The 19,589-nt window shown below is 43.1% G+C and overlaps 1 protein-coding gene across 1 annotated transcript in view; it reads right to left on the bottom strand.

Annotated features, from left to right (window-relative positions):
* C8A (complement C8 alpha chain) overlaps positions 1-12,296 on the bottom strand; it is a 31,504-nt gene extending 19,208 nt beyond the window's left edge. The window contains exons 1-3 of the mRNA XM_053392307.1: positions 12,092-12,296; positions 3,436-3,532; positions 2,357-2,501 (exon numbers count right to left, since the gene is read on the bottom strand). Coding sequence (XP_053248282.1) covers positions 2,357-2,501; positions 3,436-3,532; positions 12,092-12,207 — 358 coding nt within the window. The 5' untranslated portion in view covers positions 12,208-12,296. The remainder of the gene's footprint in view (positions 1-2,356; positions 2,502-3,435; positions 3,533-12,091) is intronic.
* Between the last annotated feature and the right edge of the window lie 7,293 nt (positions 12,297-19,589).

Genomic DNA, 19,589 nt, shown 5'->3' on the forward strand with positions numbered 1-19,589 from the left:
TTTCCAACTTCAGTTGGAATGGATGGATTTTGTCAAGGGACTGATATGTAAATCTGGGGACTGTCCCTGGGAAACGGGAACGACTGGTAACCTTACTATAGGGGCCCTTGTGTCACCTGATTATTTCTGGGCTAGAAGCTGCTGTAACACCTTTTAACCATACCTGCAAGGTATCACTGGGAGGAAGCAATGGGCGGAACACACCTTGCTATGCTGCAGGATGAAGCAACCATGAGAAGATAGGTGAAGTAGGAATGTGTGTCTGCAGCAAGGTTTTCAAAAGTGTTGGTCCTAGCAGAGGGGGAAATGTTTGGGCTCAGTTTCAGGCCTGCATTGGCAACTGGGCCTCACTTATTGGAGGCTTAGAGAGAGAGAGAGACCAGCCAGAAAACTAGACAATATCTTTCTTGTCTTCCTTAAACAAGAACAAAACAGCAACAGGAAACTTTAGACTCCATCCATAAACAATGTACATACGAATGCAGGAAACTGCCTGATAAGGAATCAGGCCATTGCTTCATCCTGCTCAGTATGGTCTACATCAGCTTTTCTCAACCTTGGGTTCCCTGATGTTTTTGAACTACAACTCCCATCATCCCTGACTACTGGCCATGCTGGTTAAGAATGATAGTGGTTGTAGTCTAACAACATCTATGGAACCAATGTTGAGAAAGGTCTATATAAATTAACAGCATCAGGGTTTCAGGCAGGGTCCTCTCCCAACTCTACCAGGAGTTGCCAGAGATTGAACCTGTGATGTCCTGCATTCAAAGAAGCGACTGAATTTGTTGAGATTCCTGCATCGTAGGTGGTTGGACTAGGGACCCTTAGGATCCCTTCCAACTGTACGATTCAGTGAACTACACACTCATTACAAGAATCTCCTGGTGCCCTTTACTGTATTCTTTATCATTCCAGACTTTGGAGATCTCTCTTTGTATGAATGAAGGAAAGCACATCGCTTCAAGGGTGCTCCCAAAACTAGTTGCAGAAAGAATCTTGAAACTTTCCCTGTTCTCTTCCACTGCGGTAAGACAGGAAAAGCTTTAGCTGGGCACCTTTTCAGTTCTAAATAATGGATTATGAATAGACCGTGTGCTGCTCCTTGTCAGGTTCACTTTGTCAAAGCTCCCAGGATGCATTTGTTATCCCTGCTTATGGTTTTTAAAAGCAACTATAAGCCTAAAAGTCTCCTGCTGCTACTTTTTGGAGAAATGAACACTGTCAGCTTAAAGAATGGGCTGGCGCTGTGATGTTGCAGAATGTGCTTGAGAAATTTGTTGCAATAATGATGGCTAAGGCACGAACACTCAAGGAACATCCTTAAGAGTAGCTTCCTGCCTTCTCCTGATTTAGCCAACAGTGTGGGAAGTGTTCCTGAAGAAAAAGGCAGGTGTGGCTTTTCACACTTTAACAACAGCCCTGCCATACAGCACTCAACCTGGGTGAGGAGCAGACAAGAAAGCAATTGGTGTATCAGTGGTTCAGCAAATCTGTACCCAGAGGGCACCATTTGGGCCATGGTCCAGGGTTAGCTTGGCCCTGCAGCTGCAGATTTGCAGATCTATTGTTGCAAGCACAAAATGTTGCACATGTGGAGATTGGCACAAATGAGGATACAGTGCAGCTGGTCAGAATCTGCATGTGCAGCAGAGCACTCTCTGCACACATTGTCCTTTTCAACGCATGCAGGTAGGTACCTTTGGATCAAGCCCACCTCACGCTACTACATGATAGGGCTGGCTTTGGCAGATCCTTCGGCAATTCCTTCTTTCCCTAGATGTCACTGTGCCCCACTTTAACTTTATTGCATGGAACAGTAGATCAGTATTGTAATGGCTTTAGGGGTTGCTTGTGCGTAAATAGCTGCCGCTCTGGGCTAGGTTGGCTGGTTAAATCATTTCTCGCTGGACAGCCATCCACTCCGTGGCTGTTCAGTCGCTGGCAGAATCCGTCAGTGGGCGTTTCTTAAACCTTTTCCAACATAAAAGTTGTTTAACGCCCAGTCTCCTCCTACTCTCCCTGCGCGGAAGTCTTCTGCGCAGGGAGAGCGTGGGTAGCGGAGGACCTGTGCTCTCCCCGCTGGTGTCCAGTGAAGACTCCCGGAGCCTGCTCTCTGCTTCCCCCATTGGCCCCCTCTATCCCTGGTGTTGCGCTGATTTTCTTCCCCAACAGGAGACCTGCCTCTCTCCCTGCTTGGCCCCTCTCCAGCATCGCTGTGGAGCCTCGCCTCCTCCTCCTCTAGTTCCGATGGCAGTTCCCTGACAAGTACCTTTTCCGCATTCCTGAAATGGGTTAATGGTGTGGAGCAGGATCACTGGATCAGCTAATGGATCTGTAATGGCATCATACTCACCAGTCTCCTCACACCGAAAATCAGCTCCACAGTCTTGGCTCACAATACATTCTCCTGCTGACTGGCACGCTACTTCATCCCAAAGGTGGCCGGTACATATGCTCCCCTTGTATTTGGCTGGCTGTTGCAAAGTTCGATATCTGTGCTATAATATGCATTTTTTTAAAAATAAAAATGGATATCTGCCATAAATTATATATATATACAAAATGATAAAATTTGAATTAAACATCAGGAGGCAATAAAAACAGATCTATACAATATTTTAACCTAGCAAGAGCAAGCATTAATTATTTAAGTATTAAAAATGTAAAACAAATTAAGGCTTTATCAGTACAGCTATGCCTGCCAAAACCAAAAAATTACTTAAAACACAATTTGAAGTTCATAGGGAAGAAATGTGAAGGGATGAGAAGGTTAACAACACAGCAGAAGTATTTGCAACTGACTTTTTCCATACCTGTCAAATCATTCCCAATGTCTTAAATGGAAGAGTAACTTCATTGGCTGATTGAAAGCCAATCCAGTCATGATAGAATGTCACATGACTGAGAGTTCTACTGTATGTGTCTACAGACTACTTGTCTGTGCAAGAGGCTTGCCCCGTGCACTCCATGTGTTTGTTGCCTTGCATATACGAAACTGTCTCCATTCTATCAGGGCTCTTCTTATATTCTTCATGGGCATCCTGCTTTGTTGAACTGCTGGTCACATAGGCCACACTCCATCTCTCAGCTTAGGCCCATTGGTTTTAATGGGCTTGGGTAAACATGCATCTGTTTTCAACTGTAAACCACTGGCTTGTATTCAGTATAGTGTTAAGTCACCATTCTACCAATGCAATGATTTTCACTTATGCAATGGGACACACTTCCCCTGATGAACCCCCCTCTCAAAGAAGATTTGGGGAAGGCATGGGTTGTACAAGGAAGAAGAGGTGGGAGGTCCCATTGTGCCACTGGAAATCCTTGTGCCGATGGGACTGAGGTTGGATACTGCCCTTTGTGTTCAAAGTTTGTGACTATTTTCACTGCAGGCAGCTATAAAGAACGCTTGGCTATATTAGAGTGGAGCCTTACTTTTCTTCCTTGACAAGGGAAACATTCGGTCCATCCTGACCACTGACTTAGGCGGCAATCGATGGGAGCAGGTGTTCCAGCTTGTCTTCTTGCTCTCCTGGGGAGAATAAAAGTGATTGGCAATGCTGAAAGTCCCTATATTGCACGCTCCCTGTGGAAATCAGTTTCAGCAGGATACACATGGCTGCAATAGATTTAATATCTACAGCTGAGGGGCCCCAAGACACCTTTTGAAAGGATCTTTCGCTGAGCACCTCTCAGACAGTCCTGCTTTAATTCAGGCCTAAGCACTGACTACAGGAAGTGGGGTGGGGGATTTAGACAGGTTCCTGAGTGTGCCTAAACCTTTTCCTCCTCTTTCCCTTCCCACTGAGAGAGAAAATGCGGGGGAGGGGGGTGTTGAAAAAGCCTGATGCCTAGAAACAGATGGAGCATTCCTCCACCCTCACAGAGCCTAGCAGGATGTCCGGTGAAGAGGTGGTTAAACTAGCTTCAGTCTCCCCAGCCTCTACATCTTAGGACCACAGCCTTATTCTCAAGGCCCCCGGGCAAAGAGCAACTTTTAAGAAATTAGACTCAATTTACAGACTTACACACACACACACACACACACAGAGAGAGAGAGAGAGAGAGAGAGTCAATTTTACAGTGATAGAAATTTATATGTGAGGTTTCAAATGGACTCCCATGACATATTAGTAAATAAATGGTTGAAGTGTAATTATATGTGTTTTGATGAAAAGCTGTTATTTCTCAGCAGTCATAAGAGAAAGCACCAAATACTTGCAAATACCATATTTCCACAATGCATATATGTGGGTGTCCTTTGTTGATGGTCACCAAATGTAAGAAAAGTTAAACTCAGTCCCAATCCAGCAGAATAAATCTGTTTATGGAAGTAGGCATCTCTTGGGGCAGCCAGTGTGATTGTCCACCTTCTTATGTGCATTCCCAACTGGGGCCACCTGGTGATGCACAGAGAAGCCTGATGCAATTAGAATTCTAATGGGAGTCTATTCACTGCCCTCCACCCTGCTGCACCCCCACCATCGAGCCACATTGCCACCCACATGTGGGAAGATGAGCATCTGTGCACCTTGCTGTACATAGAGGCTTCTTGGGTGCTTTTGAAACCTGACCATGCAAAATGTTGCAGTGTGGAGTGATGCTGTTCAAGATTCCAGCCACTCCATCCCCCCACCCACACACTCCAAAAACATCCCATGGACACTGAGCATCCTCAGGTCTCAGTGGGCTGTTTGGGGGTTCCCATCTTCTTCTCTCCCTTCTGAAAGCCTTTTGTATGTCTGCACACCTTGGGGTTCATCCAAGCCTACTGATGTCACCCTCTAGTGCATGGCTGGTGCCCTTTTGGATATGTAAGGAATGACACTCACCTCTGAACATCAAAGTCTGATGGAGTGATAAGAAAGCAATGATAAGGTGGAGGCACCCAGTTCAAAAGCCAGCAAGTTCATCAGTACTTCTACAGAGCTCTCTCTAACCCCACTTCTCCTGCTGAAATGATAGTACATGGTAGGGTGATTACACCGTGTCCTCCCATTTCAGAAGGGATGGCTCAATGGATTTCTAGACTGGAATGCCACCTTCATTTGTAATCCAAGAGTGAAGATGCAAAAATATTTCCCAATACTAGTCCTGGTGATCATCCAATGTTTATTGGATAGATTTCCCCCCAAACTGATTTTTGAATTCTGAATTTATTGTTATTCACATTTTATACTGTATTTCATGCTGTTTTTTGTTGCATCAATTAAGTGTTTTAAATTTGTTGTTAGCCGCCCTGAGCCCAGTTTTCTGAACCAGGAAGGGTGGGGTATAAATAAAAAATTATTATTATTATTATTATTATTACTGCTTCAAGAGCAACTTAAACTTGCACAGGTGGTAATGGGAGATCAATGTGTGTAAACATGCCTCTGCATGCGGGTTGCCCCTCAGTGGGTCAGAGACTATTATGTGCACAAATACATATGGATGTTACTGTGGGGTCCTATTATGTGTATAAATAATTCTGGATGTTAATTTCCCCCCCAGCACTAGGATGAAAATATGACTCAGTTGTGTTAGGGGAAAGAGCAGCAAAACAACCTGAAGCACAGTGGAGAGATGCCAAAAAATTAGAAGGTTACAATCAAATCCTGTTTTTGGCTTCTTTCACAGCATCTCAGCACCAAAGTGCCAAGATAATGACATTTCCAAGTGCATGGCAGCCACTGCATTACAATAGCAAAATAAAATTAAACAGCAATTCACATTTGGATAATGCTTCAAAACATGTAGGTGAAACGAACACACGTCAGTATGTGCCTGATTTATGCTTCAAGGGATGAACTGCATGTCTACAATTTGCCCGCACACCTGAAATCAAAAGCAGTTCTTAGTATCGGGTTTGGGGCTGCATTAATTGTTTTACTGTTAATCCTGCCCTATTGCATTCTCCATTGGTATAACTGGATAAGAGCAAATGTGATCAGTATACGTATGAGATGCACGTGGGAAGCTGTTTGCTGCGATAAACCTTTAGAAGTTCTGTCAAAACTACCGGTAGTTTGTTTTTGGGTTTTTCCACAATACACAGCTGACTATTTGAGATTTTCCTTTTGCACACACCAAGGGTCTTCCCCTTAGTTCGTCTCATTTTGAAGATAGAAGATTACACAGCCCCAGCAATGGCTATATAGTTAAGGCAACTGGTATTTTCTGCATTCAATCATTTTAAAGCTCAGCTATTTTATTCCTTAAAAAATCAAGATGATTTGTCCCATCACAGTATGCAATTGTCAAGGAAAAACTATTTAGTGAAAGTTGTAATCTGGTGAAAATTATCATGAGGATGCTTTTGGTGCAGCAGTTTTTAAAATGGTCCTTTAAAGTGAAGACTTGACATTTTCCTTCTATTTTTTGCGACCATCCAAGTTTCTCCTTTTTTGCCAGTTTATATAATGCCAAATGTCTGAGAGTATTGCATTGCTCTCCCTTCTACTGGTCTGGTGAAAATACACTATGTATTCCTAAAGTTATGAGTTTTTAAAGTCAAGGCTTAGAAGTATGAACACTGAAAAATTGTGTGAGGAGCACAAAACACACGATAGATAAGTGACTTTCATGTTAAAAAAATGGAAGTGGTTTTACTGTGGGTTTCTATTGATGAAAAGATTGGGAAAGGCTACACTCATCTATGAACAACAAATTTTAAAATTTAGATTAGATTAGATTAGATTATTATATATGTTATGTTACAGAAAGCCACTATAGTTGAGGTATTATTCCTAATTAAACCTCCAGTAGAGGCATCCCTCATCACAACCTGATCTTATGCAGCCCCCAAACCAAGGGCCTTGTACATCCCTGGGGCTAAGGTGGTCTCTCCAGACACTCTGCTTTCACCCTCTCCATCTCCTCCTCCCTTCCCTTGCTGCCTGATCCTCCCATACCTTTCTGACAACTCCGCATTTGCTCCAGGTGAACCCAACCCTATCTTGGGCTGCCTTGACCCAATGCAGAAGAGTCCTAATTTGGCCCAAATCATGCCCATTTGGTTTAGGATTTGCGATTTGGCCAGGTACGTTGCACAGCCTTGGAATACCCTGCAAGTGTCCTGGAAAAACTGGAGCATCCTGTTTTTTCTTACAAGAGGGCAGCAGCCATTTGGGGCACCATGATCTCATGTAATTTCACACTTTCTAGGGGGTGAAATCACGTGAGAATGCAGCATCCAAAATTGCCATCATCCTCTCATGAGAAAAAACAGGAAGATGGAGTCCCAGAAGATGGCATCCTGGGTTTTGCCTTTGATGTGTTGGAGGGTATGCCCTAGTATAGACAACCCTACATATTATGCCTATAAGATCCCAGTCTATTGCTCACAGATATTGTGATTGTGTATCAAAAGCTGGATTCTGTGTGTGGCAGTACATGTACATTAGTAGGTGAATGAAGGCTGGACATACATTGGAATTTTACATAGCAACTATAGCTGGGAACGGCTGTGTGAATAGGCCCTCATAAGCCTGTCCATTTAAAACAAAATTAACTGATTTCGTATTCCCATTGGTGAGGTATAATATAGAGTACATTACTCACTCTGAATTCCTCCTACAGTGTATCTGAAGAAGTGTGCATGCACACGAAAGCTCATACCAAGAACTAACTTAGTTGGTCTTTAAGGTGCTACTGGAAGGAAAAAAATTTTTTTGTTTTGAATTCCTCCTGATCCTGTAACAAATTCCATATAAAACCAGGAAGCATTAAGCATGAGGCCAAATTTAACATTCAGGGCTAGAACGGATAAAAATGCATCAGAAATTCTCCATGAAAATATACCTTGTCCTGTGGGTTTCCTTTAAAGCTCAACAAAATCAATAATAAATTCCAATGCAAGCAGATTAAATGTGTAGATGCAGATGAATTAAATCCATTCCAATCCAAGTAAAATAGGCTTTTAAAAACAGTGCCATCTGCAATACAAACAACTGTTGGGCAGTCTTTGTGGCTTCAAAAGCCAACAGTACAGTACAGTAGCTAGAATGCTGGACTTGGGCCTGAAAAGTTGGCCTGTGAATGGTCTTTGGAAAGTTACTATTTCCTGCCTTCCTCCCTCCCTTCCCTAAAACTGGTGGACTGGCAATCAGCTTCACAGGGCCCATGCACAATACATGATATCAGCTGCTTTTGTTACCCATCCTGAGCTGAAAGGTAATTTCTAAGATAATGTTTGAAGCTCATGGATACACTTTTTAGAGTGATCTCTTGAGCCTTTCCATTACACGATAACTGCAACATTCTCCAGAGATATCCGACAGGATTGTGTCGGATCCTGTTCAACTCTGAAAAGGTAGGATGGGTGATTAATCCCCATTAAATCTTTTCAGATGAAGGTGCTCACATGATTCCTTTGAAATGCAGGAGCCAAACATGACCCAAGACACAACCATTAATCTGGGCTATGGATTCAACAAGTTAGATAGATAGCCTGAGAGACAGACAGACAGACAGACAGCATATCTGCTGCAAGGAGGGTGAAAATTTGGGACTTACCCAAATAACAATGCAGCTAGCACCATGAGCTGAGTTTTAATTATTTATTTTAAACATTTATAACCTTCTCTCCCTCATAAAAAAGTAAGGGAAGCTAGCAACAAAGTCAAACCATAATTCAACTGTTTAAAATATCAGCTGCAAAAAACACTAAAGAGAACCGTAAAAATAACAACACAGAAACAGCTGCAGTAAAAGTTATTCCAAAAGATGCAGATAAGAACTAATACAATAAAGCAGCCATCCACCCCAAAGAAGCCTTTAAAAGGATGTGTTTCTTTGGTTTTTTTAGTAAGTTCTTGATGGCCATTAAAGAAGGAGTGTGGCTGTGTTTTCCCCAGAAGCGACGGCCTGAGTGCAGGTGAAGCCATGGAAAATGCTTTCTCCCAGCCAAGTAAGTACATTTCAGGGGATGCTGAAACTAGTGGCATGGGAGAGGTGTTTTTCCCCCCATATTTCATTTTAATGAGCAGCTACCTATTTCACAGTCCTCAAACCAATACATGAACTGAAACCCAAATATCCGTTGCAAGTTGCACTTCTCTGAATTTTGTGATTCAGTTATCCAATGTGCACCAATATGCATACAGGTGAAAATAACATGCAAAATTGCATTACCTTAGGGAAAACTGCTTCAAACAATGTGCATACCAGTCAAAAGTGCATACAAAAATCTGTTTATTAGGAGGAATCCACACTAAACTGCTAATCTAAGAGTGGAAAAATGAGGAATTGAGAGAACTGAAACTGACAGATTCATCCATAGCTATTCAAGACATAACGGTGGGCCTCAGTGGATGGACTGACCTGAGCAGGTCATCTGTCCAGAGAATCTTGAGAGGGCATTGCTGAAATTATCTGGGACAGACCCATGTTTGCTGTGGCAGACATGAACTCCTGAGCTGCCCCTGACAGAGAATTTTGGGCATGGAATATCAACATCCCCCAAAACAACCAGCCTGGGATTAGGACTCTGGTCTTGTGTTTCTTGAGCAGGAACAATGGCACTCTTATCTCCCCCTGCCCCTCCCTATGCTGCATGGGAAACAACCTTTGTATCTAGACAAGACTTAAAAAACACTGTGTGATAGGAGAGGTACATCCTCCATATGATGTCCTTTACTAAGTCAAACCCACTAGTCCATCTCAGAACCAACCCACCCATGAGGCTGGGTGGGGCGGCCACCTCAGTCGGCATCCCCTCAAGGGGTGGCACACCTGTTCTGCTCCCCAGCTTTGCCACTGGTCTAGCCGGCCTCTAAGGGCAGAGAGGGGCTGGTGGCAAAGCTCTGTGGAATGCCTAAGGGCAGAGAGGGGAGGCATTCCACCATCCCGCTTTGCCACTGTCTCTCAGACAGAGAGACAGACAGACTGACACAGTGGTGTGATGGGGCTTTGCACTGGTTTCTCTTGTAGGGAAGAGCTGGAGCAAAGCCCCGTTGCTGGGCAGGGGTGAGAGAACCCTAAAGGACAACCACCCCAGAGGGGAAGACTTGTTACAGAGTCTGTGCCCCCATCACAGGGTGGCAGTGGGGAGTTTCACCTCAGGTGCCCCTTTCCCATCAAGCTCAATATTGTCTACGTTGGAAGACAGCATCTTTCCAGGGTTTCAGACAGGCAATCTCTCCCAGCCTCTGCTGGAGATCCTGGCAACCAATGAGCTACTGCCCTTCCCCTAAACATCTTGGTTCAGGCCCTGGTGTCTCCATTTGCAAGGATTCAGTATTAGGTGATGGTGTGCCTGGGATCCCCAAGATCCACTGCTAGTCAAATTAGAGCAGGAATGGGGAACCTGTGGTCCTCACATCAGTCCCAGCTGGCAAGGCCAATGGTCACGGCTAATGGGAGTTGTAGTCAAACAACAGCTGGCTGGCCACAGTTTCTCCACCCCTGTAGCGGACAACATAGGGATGAATGGACAAGTAGTTTGATGTGATATAAGGCAGCTTCCTATGTCCCTATGACATAAGTAGCTTGCTATTGGAAGGAGGAAGGGAGAGGGAAGAGGGCAAAAGTCCCAGTGAGCACAACTAAAGAAGCTCTTTGTATCTGTGGCCTTTATGTTTCCCGCATTGAAATTCTGTCAAGTGACTAACAAGAGCCTGCAAGCTACAACAGTGCAAGGATGTGTCCCTTTGGGGTATATCCTCTAAAAGGAGCCTAGACGGAGAACAAAGCAAAATATGTATTTTCCCACTGTGAGACATAGCCATGATTTGCATCCTACATATTCCATAATAAGGAACACATCTAGTTTGATTATTCATTGATGGAGAAGGGGAGGAGATGGTCCCAGAATTACTTGTTATTGTTGAGTTTCTGACTAGAGCTCCATCATTATCATCTGTTAAAGCCAACAAGCAGAACAAAACAGCAAAGACTCCTAGGGCACCTTAAAAACTGACACTTTATCCTGGCAGGAGTGAGGTGGTGTAGGCTAGAGCCTGTTTTGTCGTGTGACAGACAGGCTGCTTTTTGCTTAAGAGGCTGTGTAATTTTTTTCTTTTTCTTTTTGCAGGGTTATGGTAATTCTACTGATAATTAGAAGAGAGATTCATCAGAAGCTCCAGAAGAAAGAACACTAAATGAAAAACTCAAATGCTCAAGAGATGAGCCTGTGGATACACATCAGTGTGTGTAGGATCAAATTGCAGGGTGCCTGTGGACAGGCAGCAGTCAAACAAAGAGAGAGGGGTGTGTGTGTGTGTGTGTGTGTGTGTGTGTGTGTGTGTGTACATATATTGTGGTGGTAGAAAGATGTGATGCCTCTATCCTTCAGCTTTCCGAAAAGTATTCAGTGAGTTCACCTTCACCTAGATTTAAAATGTGCCTCTTCATTATCCTGCTTTGTTTGATAACTTCATCAAACATCAAAAATCTGTTCTTTATTTGGTTTCTGTAAGGATTACTAGAATAAGCCTTCATAATTAAATGTATCTTTTCTTTCCTCTGCCTCCCCCCTCCCTGCGTCTATATCCCAATTATTACTGATACCACTTTTTGATCTTTCTACATTATATTTCCTTTGGTCCAGTTTGCAATTAGCAGCTTGGGAAAAGCCCCATAGAGTTTCCTTTAATACATGATTTAAATACATACAACCCAAACCCACACACAACATTATTATTTATTATTTATTATCCAATAGGATATTGAAAGAGAAGAAGAAGAAAGAAGAAACGGCATCTTGATATATTTTCTTTCACTTTTGTCTGAATTACTTCATTATCACCGAAATAATATGAAATACCGTATCAGCTCATTGTGTTACGAAACAACGGCAGTTTAAAAGCTGCATATCAAATTAGAATATGTGAAAGATGAGAACTGAGGAATGAAATCTTCTTGAAGAAAAAATTGTAGTGCAGAAGGAAATGTATTAAAAAAAGGTATAATTATAAGACTTCAAAATGGTTCATGTTTCAGCCCTCTCACCATATTGTGATGGGACTATTGTATAAATCGTTTTCTGCTAGCTGCTTAAAAGTAATAGGACCCACATGCCTCATTCTCAGTCTGAATTGATGCACTGACCAGATAGACAGCAATTTCTATATGTAAGGCAGTATCTTAAATTACATGGAGATAGACTTACCTCTGGGATGGCAATCCTGTTAGCTTACTGCGTGCTGCAACTGTATCCTGACATGATAGTAGATAAGCTATCAAGAGAATCATAGGAGGAAAAAGCCTACTCAGATGGAACCACATTTTCTTTTAATAAAAACAAATGCTTTTCATTTTTGGTTTGGAAACCTCCAGGTACCTTTTTTGGAGAGTGAGCTTTTTAAAAAAGAAGGTTGCACCCTGAGCTCTCATAGTATTGTGAATCATTAACAAAAGGCCCAGACATCACTGAAGGACATCACTATTTTGGAAATAGATTCCCGAACACTGGGCAAAGGGGGAAATTGTTGTTTGCATACTAAAGTCAATGCGAGTGCTATCAGTGGAACTGAACTGAAACCCTCTGAGTAGTCATTAGGCAAAAATGGTTTCCTTTATAGAAAACTCCCCCTTGTTAAGGGAGCCACATTAAAAAATAAAGTTTTGGGTGCATGTGGTTGGTTATTGTTTGGTACTTTTTCAGCACACAAAAAATCTAAAATTCACAAACATGCTTGTGCGAGTCTGAACTGGTGGTGACTGACCAGGAACGACGCCTTGGGGTTGTAGTATTTTTGAATTCAGTTTAAGTTTATTGTTCTAGCCAAAGGCCATGATAAACCCACAGCAACAGTACCAGCCAATAAAACAAGACAGATCACATACATCCATACTTCCATGATGTAAGAGAGCAGTTATCAGAGACGTTGATAAACTCAAATCCAGCTTGATTTCCAATTAAACCTCCAAATACCACAACAATTTATAGTGATTTTATCTAACTCCTTTCTCCTAATTTCTTCTGCAGCCAGTGCATAGAGGGCTGCTCTCTATGTTGAAATAAAAAAAAATAAGGTCATAGATTAGATAGATAGATAGATAGATAGATAGATAGATAATGTTCATAACTGCATATATAAACCACATGTCTGAAACCCCACAGAAAAAGTCCTGAAACCATTTTGTTCCTCCCAAATTGCCCTCAAATATTTCTCTGCAAGGTCAAAAGAAAATGAAAAAGCCATCCCTTTGTCTTTTCATTCACAAATCCTGTCTTAAAGGTATGTCTGTGTATGAATAGGGTGAGCCTGTGACCTGGCTCAGGAACTAAGTATTTGTCATTACAAAAGACTGGCCAGGCTCCCCAGGGTATCCAATCAAGTGACCATTAACAGGTAACCTGCCAGGCAGGAGATAAACGATGTACTCAAATTTCTGTTGTAGACCGCCTTTTCTGTGATGTAGGTATGAGGTTTGTGGGGGGTGGTCTTGTGCTCCAGAGCAAGGAGTTTAAAATGTCTATATAAGGGTAGGCACACCTTGGTTCTGGGTCCTCCTCCTTTCCTGTGTGTCAGGGGAGCACCCTGTTGCAACAGTTCAATAAAGATCAGGCTTACGAGCTGCTTTGCTTCTCAATATTCTCTGGTTGGCCTCTGTTATTTTCTCCTACCGATGGAGAACCTACAAACTACTCTATAAGGGCTCGTGCGTCCCCTATAAGGGAATAAGGGCAGATTTTTGTTTATTACAGAGTTATGAAGCTATTGTTATCACTCAAAAGAAACGATCATTTCTGCTGGGGTCTGTCTGCTTGCTTGTGTGAACAAAGGTTTCAGAAAGTAACCTCTTGGGTAGGGGCAGGCTAACAGGTGACGAGTGATGTCTTCCACCTGAAGTTGACTGTGTACAGGACCTTGTCGTAGCAGCCACCCAAGACTGCAGTGGGCATCACTTGGAAATGCAGCTTTAGTTAAGAGAAAAGGAAAGAGGTGACATGAGTTAAGAGATGACAGAGTGGCTGGGAAAACCCAGCCAGGTGGGCAGGGTATAAATAATAAAATTATTTCTTACTATTATTAGTGATGTTTGTAAAAATTTGCATCACATGGAGCAAGTGGACAGAGAAAAGTTTTTTCTCACTCTCTCATAACATTCCATAAAGCTGAAAGTTGGAAGATTCGGGACAGGTAAAGAAAGCACTTCTCAATGCAATATATAGTTTAACTGCGTAACTCGCTGCCACAGGAGTCAGTGATATCAACCAGCTAGGATGGCTTTAAAAGAGGATTAGACCAATTCATGGATGATAAAGGTACCAGATGCTGCTAGCCATGATGACTATGTTCTTCCTTCACAGCTGGAGGCAGCAATGCTTTTGAAAAGCAGCTTCTGGAAACCACAGGAGGCAAAAGTGCTCTTGTGTTTGAGTCCTGCTTGCGCAATTCCCCACAGGCATCTGACTGGACACTGTGAGAACAGGATTCTGGGCTAGATAGGCCATTGGCCTGACCCAGAAGTCTGTTCTTATGCACTCTGCATGTGTGAGGCTAAGAAAAGGGAAAGCAATGTTACCGTCTTTTGCATCCAGATACTAGAGGATTTGTTCTCATTTTTCTCCTTTCTACACTGAGCTTTTAACACGCTGTGCACCTCCAGAGGCAGATGTTGCCTTTAACTATCATTAACTACCCTGAGTTGTCCATGTTGGTTAGAAAAATCTGGCTGTATGTAGAAATCAATGCATGCAATCTCTACATATGCATGCTTTGGGAGCTTGGTGGAATGCAGTAATTGAGTAGCCTGAGCCATACAATTTAACAGTGCCAAGAGATCTGGTGCTAGTAGCATTTTGCTTCCTTTTCAGTCAGAAGCACTGAACCTCATCCTTGACACAATATCAAATTTACTCTAGCTTAGGGAGCTGGAGGTAGTTGCAGAGAAGAAAGTATAGCTTGATCTTATAAAGGCCTCGTATTCTGAATTAGGACACTGCCCAGGTTGGTGCTGTGGGCAGGGGGTACTTTTACACAATATAACTTTTCAAGACTGTTCTACAGTGGGTGGGCTGATGATCACATAATCACACAGCAACTCTTGGTACACTCTGAACACTTGGCAGGAGAACACTAAAGTCTTTCATCAGCTTCATAGAATTGGATTGGATCCTGAGGATCATCTAGTCCAGTGTTTCCCAAACTTGGGTCTCCAGCTGTTTTTGGACTACAGTTCCCATAATCTCTGACCACTAGTCCTGCTAGCTAGGGATGATGGGAGATGTAGTCCTAAAACCATTGGAGACCTAAGTTTGGGAAAGACTGATTTAGACCAACACCCTGCAATGCAGGAATATGCAGCTATCCCTTACGGGGATCAAACCTGCAACCTTGGGGTTATCAACACCATGCTCTAGCCAACTGAGCTATCCAGCTGAGTTACCATTTGGCAAAGTTAAAGGTAAAGGGACCTCTGACCATTAGGTCCAGTCGTGGTCGACTCTGGGGCTGCGGCGCTCATCTCGCTTTATTTGCCAAGGGAGCCGGCATACAGCTTCCGGGTCATGTGGCCAGCATGACTAAGCTGCTTCTGGTGAACCAGAGCAGTGCACGGAAACGCCATTTACCTTCCCGCTGGAGTGGTACCTATTTCTACTTGCACTTTGACGTGCTTTTGAACTGCTAGGTTGGCAGGAGCAGGGACCGAGCAACGGGAACTCACCCCGTCGCGGGGATTCGAACCGCGACCTTCTGATCGGCAAGTCCTAGGCTCTGTGGTTTAACCCACAGCGCCACCTGCGTTACCCTTTGGTAAATGGCTGTCTGCTCATGTCATGGGAGTATCACGACACATGTCCACTGACTGATTAAAAAGTAGGGTGTGAGGGTCCAGTCTATGTCCACATCATTCCTGCTAAACCATGAGGCCTGTCATGTTTAAGCTCAGATGAGTCAGGAATGGAGAGTGATAAGTAAGTTGCTGAGGTTGTCCTTTTTATTCCTTTGCAGCCAAGTCCTGACATTCAAACCGGTTCAGTGCTCAAGCCCTGGTGAAACCTGATTCATATGAAGCCAAGAATGTATTAAAATGCCAGTTTGTTGGCAGTGGATATGGGTCATCCTGCTACAAAAATACAAAATGATTGCACACACCTTTAACTCTTTAAACTAATCTAGGCTCATTAGGCCTCTGCAAAGTCACCCACACTTACCACCTGGCAACCCAGGGATTGTCATGCGGGAGAGCTTTGCAAAATGGTGCACTGCATCTTACGGAAGAATTCACTTAGGAAAAACAAAATGTACACAGTACAGGGCCCTAAAGGAAATGGCAATTCATTTTCCCCCCATTGCCTGTCTCAATAAAAGAGTTTCTAGCATCCGAGGCAGAGTGAGTTATTGCTCAGCTCATAACGGCTGTCATGTTTGCCTACTCAGTCACTGCATCACTGGGATCTAAATCTTTGTTTTCTAAAGCAATTTGAGAGAAGAAAGCGGCAACTTAAAATATGAAATTCACCTTTAATTCTATATGCTGAGTGAACCCCAGCCGCTGAGAATCTCTCAAGTCCACAGCCTGACCGACCTTTAATATAAATGACTGCTTTGCGCAGTCAAATGCCTCCTTTCTCAGCATCTAGAGATATTATAGAAGCATTATATCCATTTTCCGCCTCCTGATAGCAGCATCAGAAACATACCACATGTGATTAAAGTTATTTGTGGATCTTTTTCTAGAAATAAGGCGACGGACAGCCTTGTGCAATCAAGCACATCTCCAATTTCAGAGTGCTGGTAGGTAGGTCATTGTAGTGTGTGTGTGTTGCAGGGGGCAGGAGAGGGTTAGAGCGATTTAAGCAGCGGAGCAAATTGCGGGTAAAATATAACAAGTCTCCCCATTGCAAGGTGTTCCATATTGAAAATGATAGTTAAAGTTATACTTCCACATACGTAGAAGAAAATGAGGAGCTGAACTAGCCTGAAATACTGGTTGGATATCCTGCTATCAATCTGGCTGGCTGGCACAATGACCTTCAAGAGATTGTCCTCCTAGATCAGTTTCCCACACCAAATCCAAAAGGCATAAAAAGAATCCATGCATGGTCACAGATCACAAAATTGCCCCCATCTCGGAACAGAATGTCATAAAATAAGACCCGTACCTGGATGAAACTTCAGGTGTATGAAAGGAACAAAAAGGGAGAAGGGTGCTAATTCTGTCACACTGGACAGAGATCACGAGTCTCGGCACAATCCTGGTAGCCCTCTTACTGCAACCCTTTATTTGCAATAAGCATAAAAGGCAAACAACAGCTTTCAGCGGCAGCTATCAGTCACTAGTGGCACAGCCCTAAAGAGCCTTATAGGATGGCAGGCAAGAGAAACAAATGGGCACTGACTGAGATGTGAGGCAGAAGGCTTGAAGCTACCTCCACTGACTCATCAGAAATCTTGCATCCAAATGGCCCAGTTCTAGAGCTGAATCCAGAGAACTGAATCTCTCTCTCTCTCTCTCTCTCTCTCTCTCTCTCTCTCTCTCTCACACACACACACACACACACACTTTGCTGTGGTTTGTGGAAATGCAATTCCTTTTGTTCAATGTGTGGATAAATGCTATTAGACAGGACTCATCCGGACTTCCTTTTGCGCTGCACTTTCCAGGTACAGGTTTAAAGCTCTGTCTGAGCAGGGTCCCCCCCCCCCATGCTTTCCCTGGAAAAAACCCCATGGTTTACCATGGAATTGGAGCAAGTGGTGATCCATGGAAAAGTCATTTGCCATTTGCTCCGATGTAGTGGTAAAACACGAGTTTTCACAGGGAAAGCACCAGTACTATCCTCTATCCTCTATCTATCTCTCATCTATCTATCTATCTATCATCTATCTATCTATCATCTATCTATCTATCTATCTATCTATCTATCTATCTATCTATCTATCTATCATCTCACTCAGACACACAGCTTTAAAGTTCAGACCTGTGCCTAGAAACAGAGTACAAAAGGAAGACTGGATGAGCCCATTGTTATGTCATAGGAACACAGGAAGCCACTTTATATACTACATCAAACTCTTCATCCCTATAGTCCACATGGTCTACACTGACTGGCAAGGGCTCTCCAGATCCTAAGGCAGAGGTCATTCCTGGCACCTACTGCCCAATCTTTTCAGCTGGAAATGCCAGGAATTGAAACTTGGACCTTCTGCATGCACAACACTGCATGCTACAACAGAGCAATGGACCCTTTCTCATGACCACAGCTACCCATGTAACTGGGTGGTTCCACATGCTAGGCATGTTAGGCACACACCTAACCCTTGTGCTCATATTGTTCTCATTTGCAGGTCGACACTCTTGATTGACCTGGGTTGTGAAACTAAATGGTAAAACAACGTCAAACTGCAGGAGAGATAGTTATTAAAAGTGGTGCGGGGAGAAGGGTCCTGCTTTTTTACCCCCCCCCCATGATCTATAGAGTATACTGGCACCTTTAGTGGCACCTTTAGTTATTGGGTAGCAGAGTTGGGACTGTACCTTGAAGCCATCGGGAGACATTGCTAATCAGAACAGACAATACGAGGCTGGATGAATGAGTGGGATGACTCATCAGAAGTTGCATTCCATTATGGAGAGTGGTATGACTCAGTAGAAGCCAGATTCAAAAGCTTCCTTTGCCTCTCCCCTCTGGCCTGTTCAGGAGACAAGAGAGGAAATAAAACCAGGCTATTTAGGATTTGAGGTGCCTATTAGAAAAATTGTGGGGTGGCTCAAGTTGGTTGGGATTGTCCTGGGCAAACTTGGGAAAGGTTGTTATCTCAAGGACAGCCCTATCTATGGGCACGGCGAGCGGCATATCGGAAGCATTTGGCCAGGCATAGGGGAAATTCAGTGCAATTGACAGCCCAGAAAACACTTTCCCATTTGTTTTGGTTTTTTCATTGTCCTGTTTGGCTAGAGCTCTCTTAAAAATTGCTGAGGGGAAAAATAATAGATGTGCAATAAATTTTATTGGTCTGGCAAATAATTTATAAGTTGGCCCAGTAAAAGTTTTCATTACCCACCTTGTCTGTGTTTAACTTAAGGATCAATAAGTGCTGTGGATATTCCCCCCCCCCTTTTCCTTCCTCAAATGCTGGAAGAATTACATCAAAGAAACCCAATACGGGTATCGCTAGCTTAGCTCACCCTCTAGTGGAGATTTGCAGCCAAACCCTTTTCAGACAACAATTTGAACATGACTGGCCATACCAAACTGGGATGAAAGGCACCTGCGGAAGGTTGGTGGAAAGCTGCAAGCGGGTCATAGGAGCTTAGGGTGCAATCCTGTGCGCCCTTCGGCAGTCATTCCCACTGAGCTCAATGAAACTTTCACTCAATAAAATATGCATATGATTAGACTATAAAGACTCTTCCACAAACACAAAATAAAACAGTTCTTGCTTCAACAAGGTTTGTTATGTCCACATAAAATTTACATTCAACAAAACACTCATTCACTTGGTTTATTTATTGAGGGCACTCATAAAACTGCTTGATCAAAAGAAATTCCCCAAGCGGTGTGCAGATAGCATTATAAATAAATGAATGAAATGGCTAAAATACCTAAACCAATTAAATACAGATATGCCTAAAATCATCATTTATCACTAAAAGCAAAGGTAGAATCATCATTTATCATTTATCACTAAAAGCAAAGGTAGAATCAATAA

This window comes from Podarcis raffonei, chromosome 6 (assembly GCF_027172205.1).
Source record: "Podarcis raffonei isolate rPodRaf1 chromosome 6, rPodRaf1.pri, whole genome shotgun sequence".
Lineage (NCBI taxonomy): Eukaryota > Metazoa > Chordata > Lepidosauria > Squamata > Lacertidae > Podarcis > Podarcis raffonei.